The sequence below is a fragment of the Strix uralensis genome, chromosome 9, assembly GCF_047716275.1.
Source record: "Strix uralensis isolate ZFMK-TIS-50842 chromosome 9, bStrUra1, whole genome shotgun sequence".
NCBI classification, from domain to species: domain Eukaryota; kingdom Metazoa; phylum Chordata; class Aves; order Strigiformes; family Strigidae; genus Strix; species Strix uralensis.
The window spans coordinates 29944049-29966990 of record NC_133980.1 but is presented as its reverse complement, the minus strand read 5'-3'; the positions used below and the strand labels follow the sequence as shown (position 1 = coordinate 29966990).

At 45.7% G+C, this 22942-nt stretch overlaps 1 protein-coding gene across 2 annotated transcripts; it reads left to right on the top strand.

Annotated features, from left to right (window-relative positions):
* The first annotated feature begins 352 nt into the window (after window positions 1–352).
* UBE2G2 (ubiquitin conjugating enzyme E2 G2) lies at window positions 353–20861 on the top strand. Of its 2 annotated transcripts, none has more exons than XM_074878076.1 (6): window positions 353–447; window positions 7876–7911; window positions 8000–8045; window positions 13597–13715; window positions 16776–16916; window positions 18832–20861. In XM_074878076.1, exons 1-6 carry the CDS (start codon window positions 405–407, stop codon window positions 18942–18944), a joined length of 498 nt encoding a protein of 165 aa, XP_074734177.1. In that variant the 5' UTR covers window positions 353–404; the 3' UTR covers window positions 18945–20861. The 2 variants fall into 2 exon arrangements, with proteins under 2 accessions (XP_074734177.1, XP_074734176.1); XM_074878075.1 differs by having other exon boundaries at window positions 13579–13715.
* Window positions 20862–22942: the final 2081 nt, after the last annotated feature.

The following is a 22942-nucleotide window of genomic DNA, read 5'->3' as shown; positions in this document are numbered from 1 at the left end:
CTTCAGGCATCCACCCTGGAGACTCTTGAGGCAGCAGAAGGACGGGGCCAGGTATAAACCACCGGGCTGTCTGCCCTGGGGCAGCAAAACTCCCCCTCCCTGCGGCATTTTGCCTCACGAGGGAACTTTTCGCACGCTTTCCTCTGTCCTCTGCCGCCGAGCAGCTGCAGTGTCTCCCCGCCTCCCTGCAGCCCGTTTCCTAGAGGGCGGCCGCCAGCCCCGGCTCTTTCCCCCCGCCCCAGAGGTGCTCGGCGCTGCGCACGGCGGCCGCCGCTCTGCGCATGCGCGGCCCCGCCCGGCGCTGGGAGGCCTGGTGGCGGTACCATAGAGGAGGAGGGGCAGAGCGCCGCCCTCTGTGCCGTCCTCTCTAGCCGCCCGCCCGGAAGCGGCGGCGGGGCCGCGCCATGGCGGGGACGGCGCTCAAGCGGCTGATGGCCGAGTACAAGCGTGAGTCGGGGGAGCGGCGGGGCCGGGCACTCCTTGGGCTTCCCCTACTCCGCCCCCGCTGCCTCTCCGGACGGAGACCGGAGGGCCGGAGGCCGCGGGCCGGGCAGCGGCGGTGACGGCCGCGGGCCTCCCTGTGCTCCGCCGGCCTCGGTTTCCCAGCCCCCGCCGGCTGCTCCGCTCCGCTCGGCCTGCAGAGACACCCGGGACGGGGGGCTCAGGGGGCACCGGGCGCTTCGAAGTGCAGCTGTGGAAGAGGGGAGTCGTGGCTGCCACCGCTTCCCTCGGCGAGGTGGTTCTCCCTTCGCCCCGGGCCTCGGGGGGAAACCGTCCTGCGCACCGAGCCCGGCTGCCAGCCCCGGCGCTTCGGCGGGGACACCGAGGGGCGGTGTGTGCGCGGTTGACACCTCTGGGAGTCCGTGGCGTGGGGAGCTTGGTCAGAGGGAAGGCCTGTGAATCCAGGGCAAATGGCCAGTTTTTATTTTTTTCCTGGTTAGATTTTCCAGGTGGAACAGAATGCAGCCACGGAAGCCTGTGTTGCAGAGCTTTGTCACCTCAAAGATAATTAGAGGTGTTTGTCAAGACCTTGGCGGAAGCGCGGTGGTTAGTAACGGCATTTAAACTCGAGTTTAGTCATCTGCAACGCAGACTTTGTTTAAAAATCTGCGTGAGATGTGACTTGCAGGGGGTGGCAAGCGGTGCTCTTCTCTGGCCCCGCCGTAGGGAGCAGGGACCTGCTGCAGGCTGGGTCTCTCTGGGACATCCCTCTTCTCCTGGAGTCGGTGAGCTGCTCCCTGGTGAGCTTGCGAGGTGTCCAAAGGTGCCTTTTTTTAGCAACTTTTTGTTTGTTTGTTTACCTAGCTGCTTTTGGTCTCTGATGTTCTGGCTTTTATTTAAGGCAAGGAAGTAGAATGGAGAAAAAAAAGAAGTGTTTGCTAGGGGAAGGATGGCATTAGACTGTAAGAACTGGCCTCCTGCTCCAGTGATGGTCATTTACAAAGCTCCTGAGCTTGTCCAGGGATGAGTTGTTGTTTCTCACTTAACCATCATTTAGTGAAAGACTCCGGCCTATAGAAAATAAGAGTATTTATAGACACATGTTTCCTGCCAATACCGTGTTTATTCTCAGGCTGCTCTGCAGAGCACAGGTCTCTAAGCTGAACCATCACGAAGGTGTTTGTGAGGGTCAGGGCTGCCCCCCCGCACTGCTCAGGCTTCTGCCGGTAGCTGCTTGGGGCAGTGAGCAAGCCCGCCGGTGCGGTTGTGCGGGTAACGCTTGTGCTGGCAGGGTGTCCTAGAAATCTGCATTTTTCTGTTGTAATCCAGAAGCACTGACCCGAAAGACATCTGCAAAAAGACTCTGCTTTTATCTGTTTTCTTGCATAAATCCCCTTAGTCCCAAAAAGCATTTTTGATCCTTTGTTGTTGAGAAGCTCTGAAATCTTGTTAGAATGTCTTGGATGAATAAATTCTGTAGGAAAAAGTGATATTAAATAGCATCGAAAAGAATTTGACTTAATGCTACAGGCAGATAGTACGTGAATCTTCTCCACATGGTTTCCCAGGGTAGCACTTAATATGAACTGAAATAACATCTTGTTTGTGATCCTCCTTTATAAATACTTTCCCAACTCTAATAAAACATAGTGTTGTAAGACACGAATGTAGTCTGCAATGACGGAGTGTACAGTGCTTTGACTTCTGGAGACCTGAATTACAGAAGCAGAGTAAGCCAAACCTTTTGGTTTCTGTGGCCGCCGGGATTGTGCTGCGCATTTCCAGGGTTGCTTCTCTCCTTTGGTGGGTACTCTCATCAAACTTTGCTGCAAACCCCAGAATCGAGCCTGTAGGATAACCCTTCCCTAGGGTTTCACGAACGACTGGGCAGTTGTAGCTCTTCAGAAGCTGTTTTGCCCTGTAGAAATTTTCAGCAAAAGTTATTCTGAAAAATAATAATAGTTCCAGTTTTAGGTAGCTCTGCTGCCTCTTTCTGCAGGAAGTCCTGTCAGGGCACAGGGCTGTAGTCTCATGTTCAGCTTTGTGTGATCTTTCAGTTCCCTCCTGACGACGCGTGTTTCTGATGTATGTTCCCAGTGCTGGCGTAAGCACTGCGTGGCCCTGGGTGGATGGGGATGGGGAGACAACTTTAAATGACCCCTTCCTCCTGGCTGCCCGCCTTGGATGAAACGTTGTATATATCTATGTGTATATTTGTGCACACAATTTCTTTAATTTACCTCCTCCTTCTATCTTTAGTTACTTCTAGTTGTGACAGCGATGTTTGACAGTCACTGCCTTGCTGGTGGGTGTGTTTTGTTTACCAGACTTCTAATTCTTTCCTTACTTGATTTTTTTTTTAGTTTTGGTCTTTGATTTTTCTCTCTGTATGTCTGTGTTTAAATCTTTAAATAAAGGTTTATTGTTACCTTATGTGAAAAATGCTTGACGTTGTGAGGAGTTTCTACCTGTTGGAACCCAAGTACATTATTCCATTTTGGGAGAGGCTGGGAAATGGCACTGTTTTCCCTTCCTCGTGGAGAAGGAAGGGAAGGTGACTGTGGATAGCCAGATGAGATGGATTTATTTTTTGTCCTCTTTTAGGTCTTTGTTTGCAGGTTTGGAGTGTCAAGACTTTTTGCTGTCTTATATTTATTGAAGTATTTTTCTACTCTGCCAGAACTAATTTAGATAAAGCTTTCAAAAAAAATCAGATACGAAAAAAGGCATAATTTCTGTTAGAGCATATGTTTGTTGTTAATTCTAGATTTAGAATAGTATTAAAGCCTGAAATTAGTCACTCAATAGCAGCTTAGGTTTATGAGAGTTAAGAGATGGAAACCTTCCTTTTGTATATTTGTTTCCTGGCTGCATGATCTTGAAGATGTCTTGTTGCTGAACTTTTTAAATCTAAAATGGGCTACTTTGAAAGTATTAAGTCAAATCTGTAGAGATGCAAGAATTGTAGGGCCAAGTTGTATGCACTGTATTTCCTTTCTGGTACAAACAGGCAATAGAGCAGTGGATTGTAATGCCAACGGGTATCATTGGGAGTGCTGTCGGATTAAAAATATGAGATTTACATTAATTCTGAGATTTCAGAATTTGCAGAAAAAAATACACCTTTGTTGCACAGAAAAGAATCTGGCTGTGCTTCCTGTCCATGGAGAGAGTTTGTGTGAAGCTGGAGGAAAACTCCCACTGCAGTGGTGTGGGTTGTGATGAGCTGCTTTCTCCAGGGGGGGGGGAAGAAAGGGATGCATGTTTGTGGTAGGCCTCTGCAGCTGTCCCTGTTAAACCCACGTTGAAAAATGCGCTTTCCTAAACATAACCCTTAGGAAATATCTCAGACACACACTGTGCCGTGTGTCCGCGTGAGTTCAAACTGCCTTATGCCAATCAGGTGCTCCATCAGAGAAGAGAGAAGAAAATGGAATTTCAGGCAGAGTAGAAAGAAGATTCTGGTTTCAAGCATCTCAGTCCAGATGCTGTCAGATACTGAAGTATGTGCCCTTAATATTTCCTGAGTCTTGTGCATTTAATCACCTTGGAGATATGCTAAATTGATACAGTTTTTAGAAAGCATACTGATGAACTTCTCACTTAAGAATGCGATCAGTCTTTTTATTAACTGCTTTAAAAAGAAGGTGTGTTTTTAGTCCTCCTCCTTTTGGCCAAGGTGTAATTGGTCTGTAATGACTCCATAATGAGCAGTGAAATGCAAAGGGAGGCATTGATTGTGTGTGCACCCAAATCTGCCCCAAGTTCCTAACAGAAGTATTGCGCTTCACTGGGGTTAGCTCTGTTTCATTCAGTCTCAGCTTACAAGCAAAGCTTTAAAGTAAGGCTTAGCTATGGTGCTAGACGCTGGGACTTCACTGTGTTTTGATTTGGAAGCAAATCCCCTGACTGTGTGCAGCGAAGCCATCCTGCAAACCAAACAGGATGCCTCGTGGAGGATGGGAAGTTGAGAACTGCTCCAAATGCTTTCCAGTGCTGAAGAGACATTTCTCTGAATCGGGTGATGGGCTGCCCCCAACACACATGCCTGAGTAGAGAGCTCCTCACAACCCCCCAGACCCTGGGGCACCCCGAAGTGGTTGTGGTGATGTATAGGTGACCTGGTGCCTATACATCACCACAACCTTCCCTTCCAGCAGCAGCTGCCAGCCTCAGCTTCTCCTCGTGACTCTGCCATGCCTTTGTTTTCCACAGAGACTTTTCTTGACCTTCCCTTTTACCTCTTTCAAAACAGATTCCTTTTCTGGCTTTCTGTTTTATCCTTTTTCCACACCAACTACTTGTCCTTCCACCTCTTGGAATCCCTGATTAGGACGTGTTGCTCATGCATTTGTTCCTTATAGGAGCCCTGTGGGCTTGCTTGACCATAGGGTACTCCGTGGACACGTCGGGAGGCTGCTTTATCCCACAGCCTCTGCTGATGGCAGCTCTGGTAGTTAGCGCCACGTAAAATACCAGTGCAGGAAGGTGGCCTGGCTCTGCTTGCCCCAAAGAGGTTGCCTACCCACTGGCAGCGGGGGCAAATCCGGATGCTCTGCAGAACAGGGGCTGCGCTCCGGTACAGGCGTGGGGTCCCATAGCCCCAGGTGAAGGTGATGGAGCTGTGGTGCCAGCACAGCAGGAGAGCCCCTCTGCATCTGACTGCTCTGCTCCCACCTCGGTTGTCCCACAGATCCCAAGGTTCCACTGCTCAAAGGTTTTTTTTCCTGGGCCCACAATCACCAGTCAGCCATGGGCTGCTGCATTGAGGGCTCCTGCAAAGTCTCAGTGCTGATTTAGCCCCTTGGAGAAAGGAGATCGAGGGAGGTGGCTGTCAATTTGTGCAAGCTGTAGCTTCAGGGTCCCTGTTTTGCCCACCAGCGCCTCGCGTTGGATGCTGTCCATGCTCAGCGCGGGCAGAGGGCTCAGCTCCTTGCTGTCGCTGGTGCGTGCAGGAACAGAAACTGCACATCAGTGTTTGAGGCCGCCGGGTGATGGTGGCTGGGGCGTGCGCTGGCACGCTGCTGTCGTGGGTGACAGGCGAGAGGACGGCATGGCGTGGCACTTGCAGAGGGGGAGAACTCTCCTTGGGAAAGCTTTAAACCATGCATGTTTAAAGCGGGGGGATGTCTTGCAGGCCAGGAGGCCAAACTCAGTCTAGCAGAAGTTATCCCTGGCTGGATGCCGTGGAGAGCAGAGGGTGGGCTCTTTCATCTGCTGCTGCGTCCTGCCATGCGATTAGCTCGGGAGAACAGCCACGGAGGGACAGGATGGCAGAGGAGAGTGGGGTAGGAGGCTGTTTGGCCTAGCTGACTTGTCAAAGTCGTTCTGCGGTGAAAGGTTAAAACATGCTCTGATCATGTGCTTTTTACTGCTCGCTTAAAAATAATTGGAAAAAAATCCCCCCTGACACTCCATTAAAGTGACCCTGTTTTGGAGGCTCTGGTAAGACTGAAGCATCTGCTGCTATGTCTGCTACTGGCAATTCCTGCAGTGTAGCTCCTGAAAGCTGTGCTCCCGATTTCCCTTTGAATGGCTCTAGAGAAATCACAGGGTAGGATGTGGCCATGCACGTGGAAAAGGGGGGGTCTCCTTCCTCAGTGACCAGGTGTAGTAGCAGCCACTTAAAATCAAAGCTCGTGTGCCCCTGCACTGCCCAGTTACCACTTTGCCTGATCCTTAAGGATGGAAACCTCTTTCGCCTATCTCTGAGGGGAGAGCTGAGCAAGGTGAAGGGGAGAATTGAACCTCCATCCTCGCAAAGACAAGGTTGTCCTTGCAGGTGGGGAGCTGTACAGCACACCTCTGCGTGGCTGTCCGCTGCAGGGGACACGCCGATGCTGCCACCAGGCAGTCACAAAGGCTGCAGGGCTTCTCAAAGGAAGTCATGGAAAATAGCAGAGGGATTTTCTTCCTAGAGAGCACCACAAGATGGAGCAAAATGATTCCAAGAGCTCCTGGGTTTGACATCTCCCTCTTTCTGTCTAAAAACATCAACAAGAAAAGCTCTTTAGAGACCCACTATCAAGCTGGAAAAACCTGCTTCTTAACGTCAGGACATTGTGGGAAACCATAACGCTGAGTTTCAGTCTGCTGCTGTGCTTTTGAACTTCAATCAGAGAGGTCTGTGCCAAAGTTAATGGCAATCTGAGTGAACAGAACAGCTTTGTTATCTTTCCTCTTGGAGTATCTCAGCGTGTTTTTTAATCCAGCAGAAACTAAGACAAAAATCCATGTGCTGTTTTATGCAGTTTTCTCACATTTTTCACATATAGCCTAGCAGAAATTAGGTCAAGTGTCTCATTTTTTGGTTTTTGACTTCCCACGTTCCCCAGTTCTGCATTCCTGCTTGTCTTCACGTGTGGGAATGCACGCGGTGCTTCTTCTGGCTGCATTTTACATGTTACAGGCCACTAGTAGTCCACGGGCCATTGGTTAGGCAACAGTGCTTCTAGATAAGCAGCTCACAGCCCTTACTTAAGTTGGCCTAATTACTGTCACCTCCTCTGGTCTGACACCTTCAGAGCGTCACCTCCGGCTGCCCCGTGTCTTGCTTGGAGCTGCGGGGCTGGTGTTCAGCCCCTCAGGGTTCACTGGTTGCCCGTGCACGGCTAAACTTTGCCTTGCCAGCTGCTACCACCCTGCAGGACTTCGGAAACTCAGTCATTGCACTAGATAATAGAAAAACTGGTTATTATTTTATCAGCGCACAGAGTGCTGGGCTTCTGCAGGCTTGAAACGCGGTACTGATGCTGAGGGTTATTGTACAAATTGGGAATTGTACCAGTTTCCTACAGGAAGTGAGGGTTGATGGATCCAAATTTGCCATGTGCAGGCACGGCTGCTTTATCGCCGCTTCTTTTTTTACTCGCATTTTCCAGGCTGCACAGGGGGAGTTGGATTGAATTCGAGGAACAGAGCTGCTCGTCAAATCTCTCTTGCTTCTGCTTCTCCAGTTTTTTGCGTCGTTTTGTATTGAGATGCTGTCAAGCAGGAATTGGTGCAGAGAGGTTATGGGAATACAACCCGTTTTCAGGCTGTTGAGTTTGTACCTGCAGATACCACCGTGCTCCAAGAGGAGAGTGTTTCCCATGCTTTGTGGAGTTTTTTTTGTTCCTTCTCAGTTTTAAATTGTTGCCTCTGGGAAGACTAGTTTTGGGAGCCTGGAAAAGCACAAAATGCCAAATAATCTTGTCTAGAAAACTGTCTTGCATGAAGAAGTTCAATTGTCAGTGGTGAGATACTGGGCCTTCTGGATGTGGAATTTTGCCTAGTAAAGCGTGGCCAGAAGATTCCTCCCATGGTGTTCTCAAGCTTTTCTCCAAGCGCATTTGCTGGTGGGGCCTCTGTGCTAAGCTGTGGCCACCCAAACGTTAGCCGAGATGCTCGGGCTTGCAGGTCACGTTAACTTGCCTTGTATTTTTCTTTTTACAGAGCTGACCCTGAACCCACCAGAAGGGATCGTAGCAGGTGAGGAGCCGAACGGGGTTTGTGTACTGTGAAGTTGTAGCCTTGTGTTCAGGTAGTGCTGAGCATTGTTTTGTTTTTTTCTTAACAGGTCCCATGAATGAAGAGAACTTCTTTGAATGGGAAGCTCTGATTATGTAAGTTAATACTAATATCTGAAATCAGCACTTGCACACTATGATTAGCTTCTAGGAGAACAAGAATGTAAAAAAACAATATCAATTCTGCATAAGAACCTACCTTTGGCTGGGAACTTCTTTTCTGACCTAAACAGGGAATTATATTTGAAATTTAAACAGTGTGACAGAGGCAGTGTTGGGGCTTAAGTGAACATTTGTTGTACAGGTGTCATTATAATAATCAACACTCAGCATATGTAACTTGCAAATTTGACAGGAATCCACATTTGGGCTCCCTTGGATATATGTTGTATATACAAACACTGTAGGAAACAATGAATTGCTTGTGGATCACACAGACCTCTTTGGAACATTACTCAGGTGCAAATACAGGACAGGTTTTTCTCATGTTTTATGTGGAGCGAAATGCACAGATTATTGGTGATAGGAGAAAAAAAAAAGGCAATGTGTAAAATTAGTTTACTTACTATTTCATTTTTTTCCAGAAAACTGGATTTATCTGAGAGAATATTCAAATTACAAAAAAAAAAAAATCTTTTGAAATTCTTTGCACTTCATGAGTTGGCTGGTGTTGTAAAGGCATTGGGTGCAGTGCTTCCGTGTGAAAAGCTCTTCTGTTGGTGAATAGCTCTGAGCGTGACCTGTTGTGTTTTGGGGAGTGACAAAGACTTCTTTACAAAGCTGTGTCCTCTCCCTTCCACTTCTGAACTGATGGGTCCAGTTGTTCGTAGCAAAACTTGCCATGAAAAGACAAAATCTTCTTGCTCAGCATCTTACAAGTCATCTTCTCTCTTGCTTGTACTCTTACTTATGCTGTACCCTTCTTTGGGAACTTTGAGTGTATGGAATAACTGGTGATTTTTACAAAATAAAGTTCTAAAATGGTAGGGGAGAGAAAAAGAGACCTTTGTCACTCGGGTCTGACAATTTACACAAATGCTACAGAATTAACAGATGAAGAAGCTCCAAACTGCTAAGTCTGTCTTGAAGCGGATGGTCTGTTGTTAGGGTAGATCCAGGCTCCGTATTCCAAGATTCCTTTAGTAAGAGTTGGTGATTTCCTTTCCTTCAGCCGGGGCCAGGGGTTCTGGGAGGACACGAGGGCAGCAGGCAGCGGCCGTGGCCCCGCTTGCAGCGTGCCTGCTGTGCTCTTGGCAGGTTCTCACTGCAACCACCGGTGCTGACTTACGAGATTCTGAACTAGCATGGGTGGCAGAATTTTCCCAGCTCGGTTTGCTTGGAGTGTGTTGTCTAGGGATGAAAAACGAGATTTCTTGGGATCAGGCACGCAACCAATACAAAAGCATCCCGAGCTGTAGCACGTCACCTATTCCACACAAGCTGGCTGCGTGGGTGATCCTACTTTATGGCGAGAGTGAGCCTCCGAGTTATTTTAGGCCTTGGTAAGTGGAGATCTGGATTACCACTGCTTGTTTGCTGATTGATATGAAGAGTTGGCAAATGCCTCTGCTTATGTGCAGCAATTTATCCTGTGATAAACAGGTTGTACCTCCTAGTAGCTCAGTCCCCTGAAAATAAACACTTAGCATGGAAATAGGTAATTTGTTGCCTGACACCAAAGATTTTGGCTTGCGCTGTCTTACACTTTCTGCAAGTGGGATAGTCACCACTTTTCTGAAACACGCATTTTGTAATGTACCAAATTTCAGCCCAGACAGCCGTGTGTTACGTGGAGTGTAGAAATCCCAGAGGATTTAGTGCACTTCTTGAAGTCTTGAAGGAAATTCCTGCCTATCGGTACTTTGTCGTAGCAGAGATTTTGTGGTTGAGCAGAGCTTTCATGGGGGAGAAGTACTTTTGGATTTGATTGATTACCTAGAAAATACTTTTTCTGATGTTTCCCATAACAAATTCTTAAACAACAGAGGAGCCGCTTGCAGACTTGAAAGCCCTTGAAAGTGCTGAGTGTTGAGCTTCAGGTCTTTGTCAGCGCAAAATGAGAGGCGGAGGTGCTTTAATTTTGGTTTCTGTATTGTGTGTGTGTGTCATAATAAAATTATATTTTAAGATCTGCTAAATTCTGAAGCTGTGGTACAATAGAAACATGTTTACCCTAAACGTGTTTGGTTACTTTCATCTCTTTAGAAAACTCTATTAGTAGAAGTATTTGTGCACGTTTGGAAAGCAAGCTAAATGACTTGTTTATATTTGTCTCTGATAATCTTCTTGAATGTTTTGTAATCTCAAATGTGCTGTGTGAGATTATGGGAATGAAAAGTGCAGGTGAGGAAATTAAAGTTGGCTTCAAATTTTTAGACAGATGACGTGAAAAGGTAAGTAAGCAGTGTAATAATGAAGAAGAGAATAGAATACTTTTTTTTTTTTCCCCTTCATCCAGTTTATATGAAGCTAGAGCACATGTAATGGCAAATAAATACAAAAAGTGAGACCTAAGAGAGAAAAGACATCACCTATTTATCAATTCAGAGGTGGGCTGGGTAATGTTACACAGATTGACGTAAGAGCTTGGCTCACAGGTAAAATAATAGTGGTAATAATTTGTATTTCTGGTGTTCTTGCCTGCAGCAGCAGTGCTGGATAAATATTAAACATATAGATGTTAAGGTTGTATTGACATGGCTGAATGGTAGAACAGTTCTTATGCTCCCGAGTGAGTGTCATGGATCCAGAACTGAAAATATAACGTGGTAATCTTTCTGAACAGTGGAGCTTTGGAGCCTGGTGTAAAATGCACCCTTTTGATGAGACATCAAACAGTAGCTGAATTAGAGCATTTATGAAAACCAAGTTTTTGCAACAGAGTGACTTACTTGTGATGATAAATAGCCCCAGCACGTTAAGAGAGTTTACCATAATGCCGCTCAATCCCTTAGCGCTGCGTGAGGTCCAGTGGGCTGCGTTGTGTTGTGCAAGTTCATGGATTTATGTTTCAAGACCAAGTTTTGCCCTCTTTGGTTGGCATATGCAAGTGTGTGTTGCTATTAAAGTTTATCCCCAAAAGACACAAAACCACATAATTGTTAAGAACTAAAGATTGCTTGAAAACTAAACAGCATAAATTGAAGTCAACTTATCAAAAACCTGTCTAGAAAGGTAATTAGATCTGTAATTAGGCTTAGGACTTTTGTTTACCGTGGAATTCCCCTTTACAGCATGTGATGACTGTAGGTTTTTGTCTTTTTCCACCATCTTTTTCCAAATAAAAAGCCATTTACAAATGTATGTGAAGCTCTGATTATAGAATTGTCCTTGTCAATGCGCTTTTCTTCCTATTTTAGCAGGTACCCACCATCCTTTTCTTTCCCTTGCCTAAGTAACAGCCAGCTCATGGAGTGCAGCGTTTCTTATTTTCATGCTATGTCTTACATCAACAGGGTTGTTCATAACATCTCTCTCACAACTAAGCAGTCTGGTTGTCTAGCAAGTCATTTAACGCCGTATAATGGCCAGAGGAGAACTGATGCCCGCTCCTCAATGCTTTAGGGAAGGCTGTAGAGTAACATCATGTGCGGAAAAAGATGCAGAGACTGTCTGCTTTGCAGGCTGTGAAGAGTATTAGATGGAGCAGGTTTAAGACGAGGTATTTCCTGGAGTTCTGTGCCTGAAGCCTGTGCCTTCTGTGTGCAAGAGATAGTGATGGCCAGCACTTTGTCTTCCCTGGGGTATGGAAGCTGCTTAAGGCAGCTGGCCCGTTGGCTTGATGCTCTTTGCTCAGTGGGATGGGTGTCAGCGCTGGTCTGGGTGTTTCTTGGAGGAACCCTAATCAAGTACTAGATAGTCTGGATGACTCTAACAAGCTTAGCAGCTCGGACAAGATCATAGCATAAAGCACAGAGGCTTTGAATAGGATATACTTTGCAATCATCACCTGCTCTGCAAAGATTTCAAAAGAAGCTGTGCTCTTTACCTCTCTGGCCCTGCCGATGTCCTTTTTTGAACTGAAAGTGATGCTGTCAGGTTTAAATGTTGCAGCCTCCTGAGTGTTTTGTAGTTTCAAATGCTGTCTTGGATTAACTTTAATAATTTCTTTGAAGTTGATCCTGGCAGCACTGAATGGCTACGACATAAGCATTTTGCTCACATAATACAGGGCCTAAAATGGAGCATGCAGGGTTAACATATTTGACAGAAGAGCCCTTAAGGCAGTGTGTTTGCTCTCAAAACAGAACATAAGACACCCACCAGCTTTTCAATGCATGTATGTACATATTCTTAGAAGTTCAACAATAAGCCTTTAAAATGCAGCTGGAATTAAAATGTTCATGAAAAAATGCGTTCAGTTTACTCTCAGATGTGAATTGAATCCCGACTAAATTTAGGGAAAAGGCCAGAAAGGGAACAAAATGGTTGAGATGGTTTAGCTTTCGTTCTTGAAGTATGTTGCTGCGTTTCTCTAATTCTACCTGCCAGTGTCAATATTCAGGTTTAAATCACTTAGTTCTTGTGTTTATCTACCAGCCAAGTCTTTTGAATTCCAAAGTTAAGAGAGTGAGCCTCCTAGGGCTTTAGGTTTTGCTGGTCTCAGTTTTCTTTTTCTGTAGGTTACCAATTTCAGCTTTAACTTTTAGGAGTCCTTGAACTTTTGTGTTCTTTCCGGCTTGGAGAATGTGGATTGGGAGGAGGAGGCGTGAACATGAACCTTATTTCCCGGGCAGTATAGCCCTTGTTTGAAGAGCTTTTTACTAAATACATGAGGTTTCCTTGGCTAAGATTTTCAGTGATGAAGCTTGTTTCATGGTCTTTCCAATCAAGGGAGATCATGTTTGTGTTATAACTTCCAGATGGTTCATCAAGTTTGAATAAATCATGTCTAATAAACTTTTTTGCTCACCTTCCAAAAATGTTTTATGTAGGGAGAGTAAAATAGTTGTCTTTATATTCTCGACGTGATTGCACTTTGAACTAGATGATGAACACAATGAGGAAATGTTTCTACAAGAATCCTGATGAAGCCATTTGTTTTCCTTGTGCACTTGAGGGGAATGCAAACTAAGTAACTTAAGTCTGCAAAGAAACATTGTTGTCCTACATCTAGCAATTATGGTCCCTGAGCTGTGTTTTTATTTTTACAAAACACTGCCGTGTTTTTTGCATCAGATAGTGATAAGTGTTTATGTGTGGTTATGCTCGATACTGGCAGTTTGACTCTCCATAGGTTTTATCAATTATTTTTGAGCTACAGCATTTGACATCTCTGTCTTGTGCAGCATAACAGTATCTTCAAAGGCACAGGAGTCCCACACCTGCTTCTGCTTTCTCTTGACGTGCAGACGCTCAAATCCTGGAACATGCCTTGGAGCCAGATACTCCAATTATATCCAGACACACCCTGCTAATTAAACAGTGTTGTGACCTTCCTAGTAATTTAGTGTGCAAGCTTTGATTTCCCCCTTCCCTCCCAAACCCCGTATTTGGATTTAAGTTTATGAGGTGTGGGGTGAGAGTGCGTTAACTCTTTGTTTTCTGGAGATGGTATAACCCAAACCTCAAAATGTCTCATTAGACAAGAAATCGGGTGAAAGAACTGTTTTAAAACTCTGGTGAATAGCTTTTTATCTGTTCCTAGGGGTCCTGAAGACACCTGTTTCGAGTATGGGGTTTTCCCTGCTATTCTGAGCTTTCCACTCGACTACCCGTTAAGTCCTCCGAAGATGAGGTTCACCTGCGAGATGTTCCATCCAAACAGTGAGTGTGATGCAGCAGGACGTACAGGGGAGGGGGTTACTTGTGCGCCATAAACCCAGACTTTTGCAGCAGGAGAGCTGGCATCCTTACCAAGGGTGGTTCTCTCCCTTGCCAACCCTGAGCGTGCAGCAGGAGTGTTCAGCTGTCCAGCAATTTTGCTCTGTCTTAGCGTCACTTTATCACGTTATTCCTCATATACCTTTTGGTCATAAACAGTCCAATAAAGAGTCCAACAATTTTCCTGCCTTTCAGATCATTCCAGGAATACTTGTAACTAGTGTATAAATAGTTTAAAGATAAATCTTCCGTACATGAATTAATACAGACACTTTCCAGTCTTACTCTGTGGCTTGTATTTAAGTAGTTTGTTGTTATTTTAACGAGTGAAAATTTGTTCATATTCACCAAAGTGTGGATACAGCTTTTTAGGCAGCATGGCTTTTTCCCCATTAAGACACAGGTTTAGTAATATTTCTGACATGACCTTTCTGAAATACAGAGTGCTCTGTCCAAGCTGACACATTTGCAGGCATTAATATTAAGGCTTTGATGGCCTTTTCTCTGCAAATTCTGATGTTTAAGATATTATTTTAAGACTTTTCAGTGGAGGTAACTGAAGTAACAAGTACAGCTAACAGGTTTGAGCCTTGGACAGGTAAAAACCTTAAAGCACTCTTTTGCAGCCTGGAGCATTACTTTCTGGCATTCTTTGTAAAACTGTTGCTTATGACATCTGCTAAATCAACATGGATTGTGCAAACATTGTTTATCACCACCCAGATTTGATGGGCTGGATCTGTATTCTAGGCTATTAGGTCTCTGCCACTTGAGAGCAATAAAAGGAAAATGCTGTCCTCCTGCCTAGTGTTTCCTCCCCAGCTGATGTTCCTGTGTTGCATAACACAAATCTTAATCTCAGCTGGGAGTTGATTTATTTCATCCTATTCCAAGGAATTTTGCAATTTATTGACGTTCTTCTGTCTTCCCTTCTCAAAGCACCACTGATGCAGATTCTTGCCCATTTAATCCACATCTTTCTGTTCTCCTATGGAAGACACACCTGCATGTCACAGCGTAGAACTGTGTGGACATGCCCAAGGCAGTGTAGCATCACCTCTGAAGCTCTGGTGTCTGCAGCAATGCAGCGTTTGGCACCTGGAAGCTGTGTGGCCGCGTTGGCACCTTGCTCCAGCTGAACTAATTCACCCAAACTTCTTGCCAGGACTGGTCTCCGTGAGCAAATCCATGTCCGCGCAATACTCTGCAGATCCAATTGTGGCCTTGTCTTGAGGTTCACTGCTCACAGCTGCTTTGCATGCAGCGTAGCCAGGAGGAGTGGGGTGCAGAGAAGCACAAACTGCCTGACTCTCATGTGTTACAGAGTGGCCCTACACGTAGTCACTTCCTCCGTGGGGTTAACAAACATCCTGGATGGTCAGGTCAGCCCTTTAAAGTCCTGTGACTCTGGGTCATGTTAATCTAAAGTTGAGATCACCTAAACTAAACACTTCAATCTTCTCAGGTGGGATTGTGATGGTCTGGTTGTACCCAGAAAGGCTGTAGAAATGGTGGCTGTGCTATGCTTTTTTTGTTCCTTAAGCGCTTACTCCTCCACCTGTGAAGAGTTGAAAGGAAAGTGTTTTAAAAAGTCTGCTGTGTTCCCTTATCTTTGAGTTTGTGTAATGTACAGGGCAAATTGGGACACCACAGAACTATCTTTTAAAATAAAATGACATTCATGGACAGTCTGGCAAAGATAACTTCAAAGAAGCAACTAATGCCAAGTCTTGGATTAGTACTTAGTGACAAAGCAGGAAGATGCATACTACACCTTCCTGGAATCAGCCTTTGCTGTCTTGACAATGCTGCTCTGTGGTCCAGCTGTTTGAAATGAGGCACTGCATAAAAACACTAGAATAACTTACAAGTGAAATACCTTCTACTGGTGTGCTCCTAACTTGCAAGGAGAAGTGCTGGTTCAGCACACGCTGTTTTCATCTCTTCCAGCTATGGCTAGACCAGCTCCAGTCCCAGCCTGGGGCTGCAGGGGGGGATGGAAATAAAAGTCTTCCAAAGCACTTACGTGTTGTAGGCTTGTGCAGACATTAGCTAGGTGAATGGAAGGAACTGGAAATGAGCACAACTCCTTCCAGCGGTCATTCCCTATTTTTGTTTTGTCTTGTTTTCCTGGCAATGGCACAGGTTTGGTCACTGGAGGAATAGAAGCACTGAAAGTACCGGCCTAAAGTTGTCGTTCCTTAGGGGGCTGCGAAATTAGGCCATGTTGCTAAAGCAGTGTTTCAAACTCCGTTCTCTTTGTGTTGCCTCCTCAACCTTTCTTTGGCCTCCTTTTCAAGTCAAGTGGAGTCACACGTCTGTGAAGATGGCTTGTAGTGTTGCAGATGCTTTGCTTACACTAAAGGTGGGAGGGGAAGATGTCTGTATCCTTAATGGATAGGTTACCTTATTTCTATGTGCTTTAATGCAGCTGAGCTTTAAGCAGAATTTTAAAAAGTAGTGTGAACTCTTCTAGTTGTACTTCAGTAATATTTAAAATAAGATCAATTATATTGTTTATAACATACCACTTTTCCCTCCTGGCTGCAGCAGAGCAAGTTTGCTTAATTCTTTTTATGGTCACAGTCCAGTGGAAGACTCCAACGTACGTTCAGTGCTGTGTGACTGTTACCCTTCGATTTAAGTAGGACTGGTTACCTACCTGGAGCTGTGTCTACGCATAAATACTTGCCTTGTTCCACCAGGCTGCATCTCTTACCTTTTCCATAGAGCCTGTCACTGGTTATTAAACAACACGAGTGCTCCCAGCAGGCTTCTGTTGGGGAAGGATAACCCAAGTTTCTTATGTTTGCTTAAAGGAAATTTTTTGTAGATTTTTGTCTTTCAGATTTTATGTGCTCTTGCCTTTGGAAGAGGAAATTTAAAAGTGGGTTTAGCTTCAGTCCTACAAAGGCCAAGTCCAAACATTGATCTGTGCTAAAGATCTGGAGAGCCCAAGTGCTTCCAGTGAGTAACAATCAATCCCCTGTACTTCTTGTGCAGTTTACCCAGATGGGAGAGTTTGCATCTCTATTCTTCACGCTCCTGGGGATGATCCCATGGGATATGAGAGCAGCGCTGAGCGGTGGAGTCCCGTGCAGAGTGTGGAAAAGATCCTCCTGTCGGTTGTTAGCATGCTGGCAGGTAAGGACTGCTGTTTTGTTAACAGTACCTTAGATAGCAGTTACTGAGTTAGCTAGAGCTGCTTCCTGCTGTTTGGCTTATTAGTGAGCGAGGGACATTAAAAGCTGCTCAGCAGCAATCACAGTTCTTAAAGCCCTAGTATTTATTTATTAGTAAACCAGTTCTCTGAAAATAATTGAAAAAAATAAGACTGAATTAGTAAACAGGTGTTTCCAGCTTTGCAAGCGACTGCACTGCTTTCCTTCCAGGTCAGCAGCACCGAGCAGATGGTGATGGTCAGGTGGGTCCAGAGGCTCAGCAGGTTCCCTGCTCCTGCACAAAACCTGGGCTCTGTCTTTGTATTTGCTATGATGTCTGTTCAGCTCTTGAAGATCTTAAAGCTATTGATTACAGCCTGTGTTGGATTTGGCTTTAGCAGCTGAAGGGTTATGAGCCAGATGTAACCAGTATGATAAACTGGAGTCCATGGCCTCTGTGATTCGCAAGCCAGCACCCTCCATTTCTGTTTGTTATTTGCCAGCCTGGGTCTGTACCCCTTTCTGCCATCTCTGGTTCAGAGGAAGGCTTCTTGAGAAGAGAGGTGGGGTGAAAAACTTTATATGTGGCCTTTGAAATGGCTTTTCTGAAATCCAGCAGGGGCTGTGGATCAGCTCTGTCACATCCAGCTCCCTGAAAGATGGGTCCTTTTCCACGTAGTGGACAGAGCCACTGAACTGCCTGAAAAGGGCAGAGCCGTGTCCCTTAGAATTGGTTTTGAATGATAAAAGATTTTAGACGGTTTAGGTTAGAAGCAACAAAGCTGATCAAAGAGCAAGCAGCAGATTCTTACATGGGACCATTTTAGCTTCAGAATAGTAACCTACTGTTGGGAAGCTGTGCAGACACACAGCACCTCGCTGGGCTCCCCGTGGCCTCCAAGAACTTGGTTTGTGATGCAGCCTTACCTAGACTGGTTAACGTGGGAGTCACCTGGTCTCTCTTGTTCTCTGCCTGTGCGTCCTGTTTTCCCATGACTTTTGGAGGAATTAGTCTAACTCATCAGTTGGTCAGCTCCTTCCAGGCTGCTGGCAAACCCTCGACTCTGGCTCTGCAGACAGTGTAAGCCCAAGCTTACCAAACTGGGTGACCTACACATCTACTGGCTTTTAAGGGCAGACCATCAGCATTGTGTCAAGAAAGACATGAGCCCAAGATGTCTGCCATGAACTGGGCTGGGGTGGATTTGCACTAGTGTGTGAAGCAAAATGGGTAAAGTACATTCTGTTTTAGTGACTTGTGTAATCCCCTGACAGTTGTCCCCCTGTGTGCTGACCACGAACCTGATAAATCCCATGTTTCAAGTGTTGGAGTCATAGGGGCTTAATGTACTTTGTAAAGTGCTCTAAAATCCTCGGATGAAAGATGTTGCAGAAATGAAAGCATTCTATGGGTTTTCTTGGTTTGTTTTGTTGTTTTTTAATAGAACAAGCCATCCCAAAGAGTGACAGAGCCTGTTTGGGTGGCCTGGTCGGGGGAGGGCTTTGTGTCTGTGAAGCCGCGGAACCAGAGCAAACATTTTGCGGGGAGCAGTGTGCAGTTTTAAAAACCCTTGATGGCGCTGGTGGTGCCGCATTGTGTTGTTCCATGTGCATGCTGGGGCTCCACTGCTGAGAGCATAAACAAAAGAAAGTCTTGCTTTTCTGCCACTTGTTTCTTACCTAAACTCGTCCTTGCCGTGATATTCTCTTGTGATCAGTTAATTCGGAACTGTTTGGGAGTCCAGGAGCTTTTCTTTAGTGGTGTTTCTGTAGTCCCAAGTGGGGGAAGTGTGCCAAAGCCACGAGGAAGTGGCAGTACAGAGGCATTATCGAAAGAGCGAGAGGGTCTTGCTCCATTGCCTGCCTGCCCACCTACCTTTCAGTCTTTCTCGTTTCAGAGCCAAATGACGAAAGCGGAGCCAATGTAGACGCCTCCAAGATGTGGCGGGAAGACAGAGAACAATTTAACAAAATTGCCAAGCAGATTGTGCAGAAGTCACTTGGACTTTAAGCTCACAAAGAGACTGAAGTGTTTTGTATTTCTCTCCACCTGAAAACGAGCAGTGCTCAGTGCTGGTACCAAAAAGGAAAACTTTGCAAAACTAGTTCTTCTTATCATTTGTTATTTATTTACCATCTCTTTTCTTCTTCCACTGCTCCAGAGAAGCCTCTAGTTCACTCACTAAATTGTGTGGAAAAGGGATTTAAAACTAGGGAAAAATATGGAGACAATGCTGTTTCAAAGGCTGCTTCTTGCTACCTCACTTCATGGTATGGAAAGCTTGGAGACTTTGCAATCAGCAGCCCACCTTCACCAATCTGTTGTTTGAGAACAGAGCTGATGCGGATCACCTGCTGGAAGAATTACTTGTATGTTTTTATAGGTAGCATTGCATCTGGAGCACCAGTAGACAGGAAATAATCTATCAGTTTTATGATACTCGCTAAGTTAAGGACAACATTTGCAGACAGAACTGAAGAGTATCGTTAGCAGGAGAGGCTATAAAATAAGGTTATAGTCAGGATGTGTTAGCAAAGAAAGCGATTGTGCAGCACGTAACTTTATGATAAGATCTGGGGAGTTGTTGCCAGTGACTGGCTGGGGGTCTAGAATGGGCTGCTGTTCCCATGTAACACTGTGAGTTTGTGTTGAGCCTTTGAGTCAGTGTTTGCTTGGAAGAAATCCCACGAGCTGCTTTATTACTCTTTGGAGACAATTGTAAATTTTACATTCAATTAGAGACGCAAGATGTAAAGACCGGATTCTTAAACACTTTGGTAAGGTTCACCATGGGCAAGGTAGTTCGATGGCAGCCTGAAAATCCAGTGAGGATGTGTCTGCTCCTCTGGGCGTGTAAAATATCTCTGCAATAATGTCAGCTCCTCTTCTGTTGACATTTGGGTGTGCAGAGGATTAGGCACTGCTGGCCTTTGCCGTTACAGCCCAGCTCACCCGTTTTTCAGGTGAACGAGCAAAGAGGGACGTGACGAATTTTGTAAAATTAACTGTAACACTTCTTTATGCTGACTGCTTTCGTGTATTTGAATATAAGTCAGAGAAGATGCTGGCTGTTTTTCTAGAGGATGGTATGACACATGTTTAGAACTGCAGAGTATTGTAGCCGATTGCTGGTGTGGAGGGTGCGGGAAATACCAGCTGTAACAATCAGTTTGCAAAACTCCTTAGGGGCCACTGGTGACCTTTGTGCTTTGCAAGCAAATCTCTTGTGTAGGTCCAAATCTTCTCCAATTTACCACAAGCAATAACATGCCCATTGATAGCACATGGAATCAAATTTTGTTGGCAGCTTTACGGGCTAAATTTGAGAAGGGCTTTTTATTTTTCTGTGAAAAGCGTGTGACGTGGAAGGAGTCGCACCTTGGGGAAAGCTTTACGGGGGTGATTGTGTGCATGCGCGTGTGTACAACTCGTCAGTATTTATGTCTTGCTGTCTGCGCTGCATATTCACGTGCTGCAGATCGCAGTGTGCCATCGTTCTGCACCTCCGAAGAATTTGTATTGCTACACCTTGCTAATTTTACCTCCTTGTAGAAGTAATCTTGCCTTGGTCTAAGGGTGGGAGGGGGACCTGACATAGTTTGGGAGCAGAGATGATGAAATAGTGTTGTACCTAACTAGTATTTCAAGGCGTACAGGAAAATGTAGCACTTCTATGCAAACTGGGAGCATTTTTTTTGAACTGTAGTAGATGGAGCATTGCTCCTGGGAGTACTACGGCCACTTTTGGAAACAACGCTGGAGAGCTGTGAGCACCACATAGCAAACAATGGATTCAGCAGACATGGCAAAAGTGGGCTTTTTTTTAAGTGCGGAGTATTTTATTCATGTGTGCTCACTCGTTATCTTTATTTTATGGTGGATCTAGTCTGTATACTGAAAATAAAGTGATTATATTTTCTCCTTTCATAGATGTATGCAAATGTATTGAAGTGGGTGTTTTTATATGGGTAACCAACTGGTCAAGAGAGTCCAATTCTGACTTCTCCAAAGGAGTGGAAGGGTTTATTCTACTGCAGTTAAAACACAAGGGATGATTTAGAGGAGTGGAACAGTTGATACAGTTGCTTGGGCTTTCCAGGCAAGTGTCTTGTCTCTAATGATAGCAATGACTTGGTAATTCAAAGAAAACTATAAAAATCTGACAGCTGGCAGATGTGATGCAGTTTACTTCTTACAAAGGTCTTGTTATATCCATGTATCTGGCCTAGGATATGTTGTTATGGCAACAGGTGAATTGTGAGTTTTAATATGTCATTCAAAATCTGCTGATATTAGCTCTTGGATTTGAGAAGGATAGTTAGATGTCTTAATTCCTACGGAGAATTTCCATAGTCCCCAAATCTCTGTTGCTTAGAAATAAAGTAATTTCTTTTTAAGTGACTGGCGTGCAGCAGGCTTGTGAACTCGGGTGTTTTAAGCCACCCATTGAACATACCAAGCAGTCTTGCAGGTGCCAAAGCGTAAGCAGAAGTCCGCCTCAGAGGACTAAAGCTTGCCTTGTGGAGGTGAGAGGTCTAACACCGGCTCTTTGCTTAGCTGAAACGGGCAGAGAGCATTTGTGTTCATTGAAAGGCATAAACACGGCGCTGCAGTTGGCGTGTTAGATTCCCGGTTTGTTTTACGTGCAGGAAAGAAATAAAAGCTCATCACCATCATTCCGTAACAAACTGAATCCCCGCGCACAGCGCAAGGGCTGGTCTCGCACAGCTCCACGCTCGTGTGGAGGCTCCCGATAGGGTTTCACCGTGCAGGCAGCTTATTGCAACTGAGAGTTAAAACTTGTAAAGCTGCTGTGTCCGTCCTGTGGTAGACTTCCCTGAAAGGCTTAGTCCTCTCCCTTCGTGAAAGAACACTTGTGTTGGCAGCGTGTGTAACACTGGTCAGTAGCAGTGTTCTTCTGAGCAGTTGCCTTTTTTCAGTCTGAAACAGTTACTGTAAAACATGTTCCTTGGGGAGTGTCGGAGCTCTACAGGTGTTACACATGCAGGTAAAATATTAAAGATTAAAGAAACGCCTTTCTCTGGATTATATTTGCTTTAGGCTTTTATATTAAAAAAACCCAAACAAAACCCTTCACAAAGATGTAGAAATGCAAGCAATGTCCTCTTTAAAGCCTTTGTGTATACATACATCCACACACGCACGCTTTTTTTTTCCTTGGCAAATGGGGCTGTGTCAGAACACACACAGTGGGATGCGAGACATTCATTAATTGTGTTTTGTGTGCCTGTGTGCATGCAAGCGGTTCTTTGAAAGTGCGGGCTGCTGGGCGAGAGGCCTTGGAGCCACATGAAACAGCTGCACCTTCGGGGCAGAACCAGCCCCAGGCTGCTTTCCAGCTTTTTTTTTTTTTTTTTGACTGGAGCTGTATGATGAATGGAAGGTGGTGTGCTGCCTTCGAGCTGAAATGGTGAAAGCTCTGCGTCTCTGGAAGATCCTTGCTTTCCTCCTGAAGTTGTGTCTTGGTGAGGGTGCTGTATGTTTTACCTCTAGGAGAACTGAAAGGAAAAACACCCCCTCTGCCAGCACAGACCTGAAATGTCTGTCCCCAGTGCCAGCTGTGCTGCTCATACTGGGGTTGTCTTGGATGTGGGATGAGCGCAGCAGTTGAGGCAGCTCCAAAAAGGGGCTTGAAGCAGCAGCTTCCCCTGCCCCTGTGCGAGGTGCCTGGGCAAGAAGCAGCACTGGTTACCTGCCCCCATGTTCCTTTTCTCTCAGATTTCCCTGACTCGGTGGAAGAATAAAATCACTCTGCACTTCAGCAAGCTCAGGGGCTGGGAGGAGTGTGAGGTGGGGGACTCTGAGGGTCCTGCTGCCAGCCACTGGGATGGTTGGGGTGGCACAGGGAAGGGGAAGGTGCCGGAATCTGGAGAATTCCTCTAGCTCTGAGGGGCTGGTTGGGATGAGCTGCCCTCCCCACGTGCTGCCTGAACTGCAAGGTGGCCGAGCCCTGGGGCCAGCCCCAGAGAGGGCTCCCGGTGTCACCT

Coding starts and splice junctions, on each gene's coding strand:
- UBE2G2 (XM_074878075.1), top strand. CDS start 405: ATGGCGGGGACGGCGCTCAAGCGGCTGATGGCCGAGTACAAGC. Junction 448..7,875: donor GCTGATGGCCGAGTACAAGC/GTGAGTCGGGGG, acceptor TTCTTTTTACAG/AGCTGACCCTGAACCCACCA. Junction 7,912..7,999: donor ACCAGAAGGGATCGTAGCAG/GTGAGGAGCCGA, acceptor TTTTCTTAACAG/GTCCCATGAATGAAGAGAAC.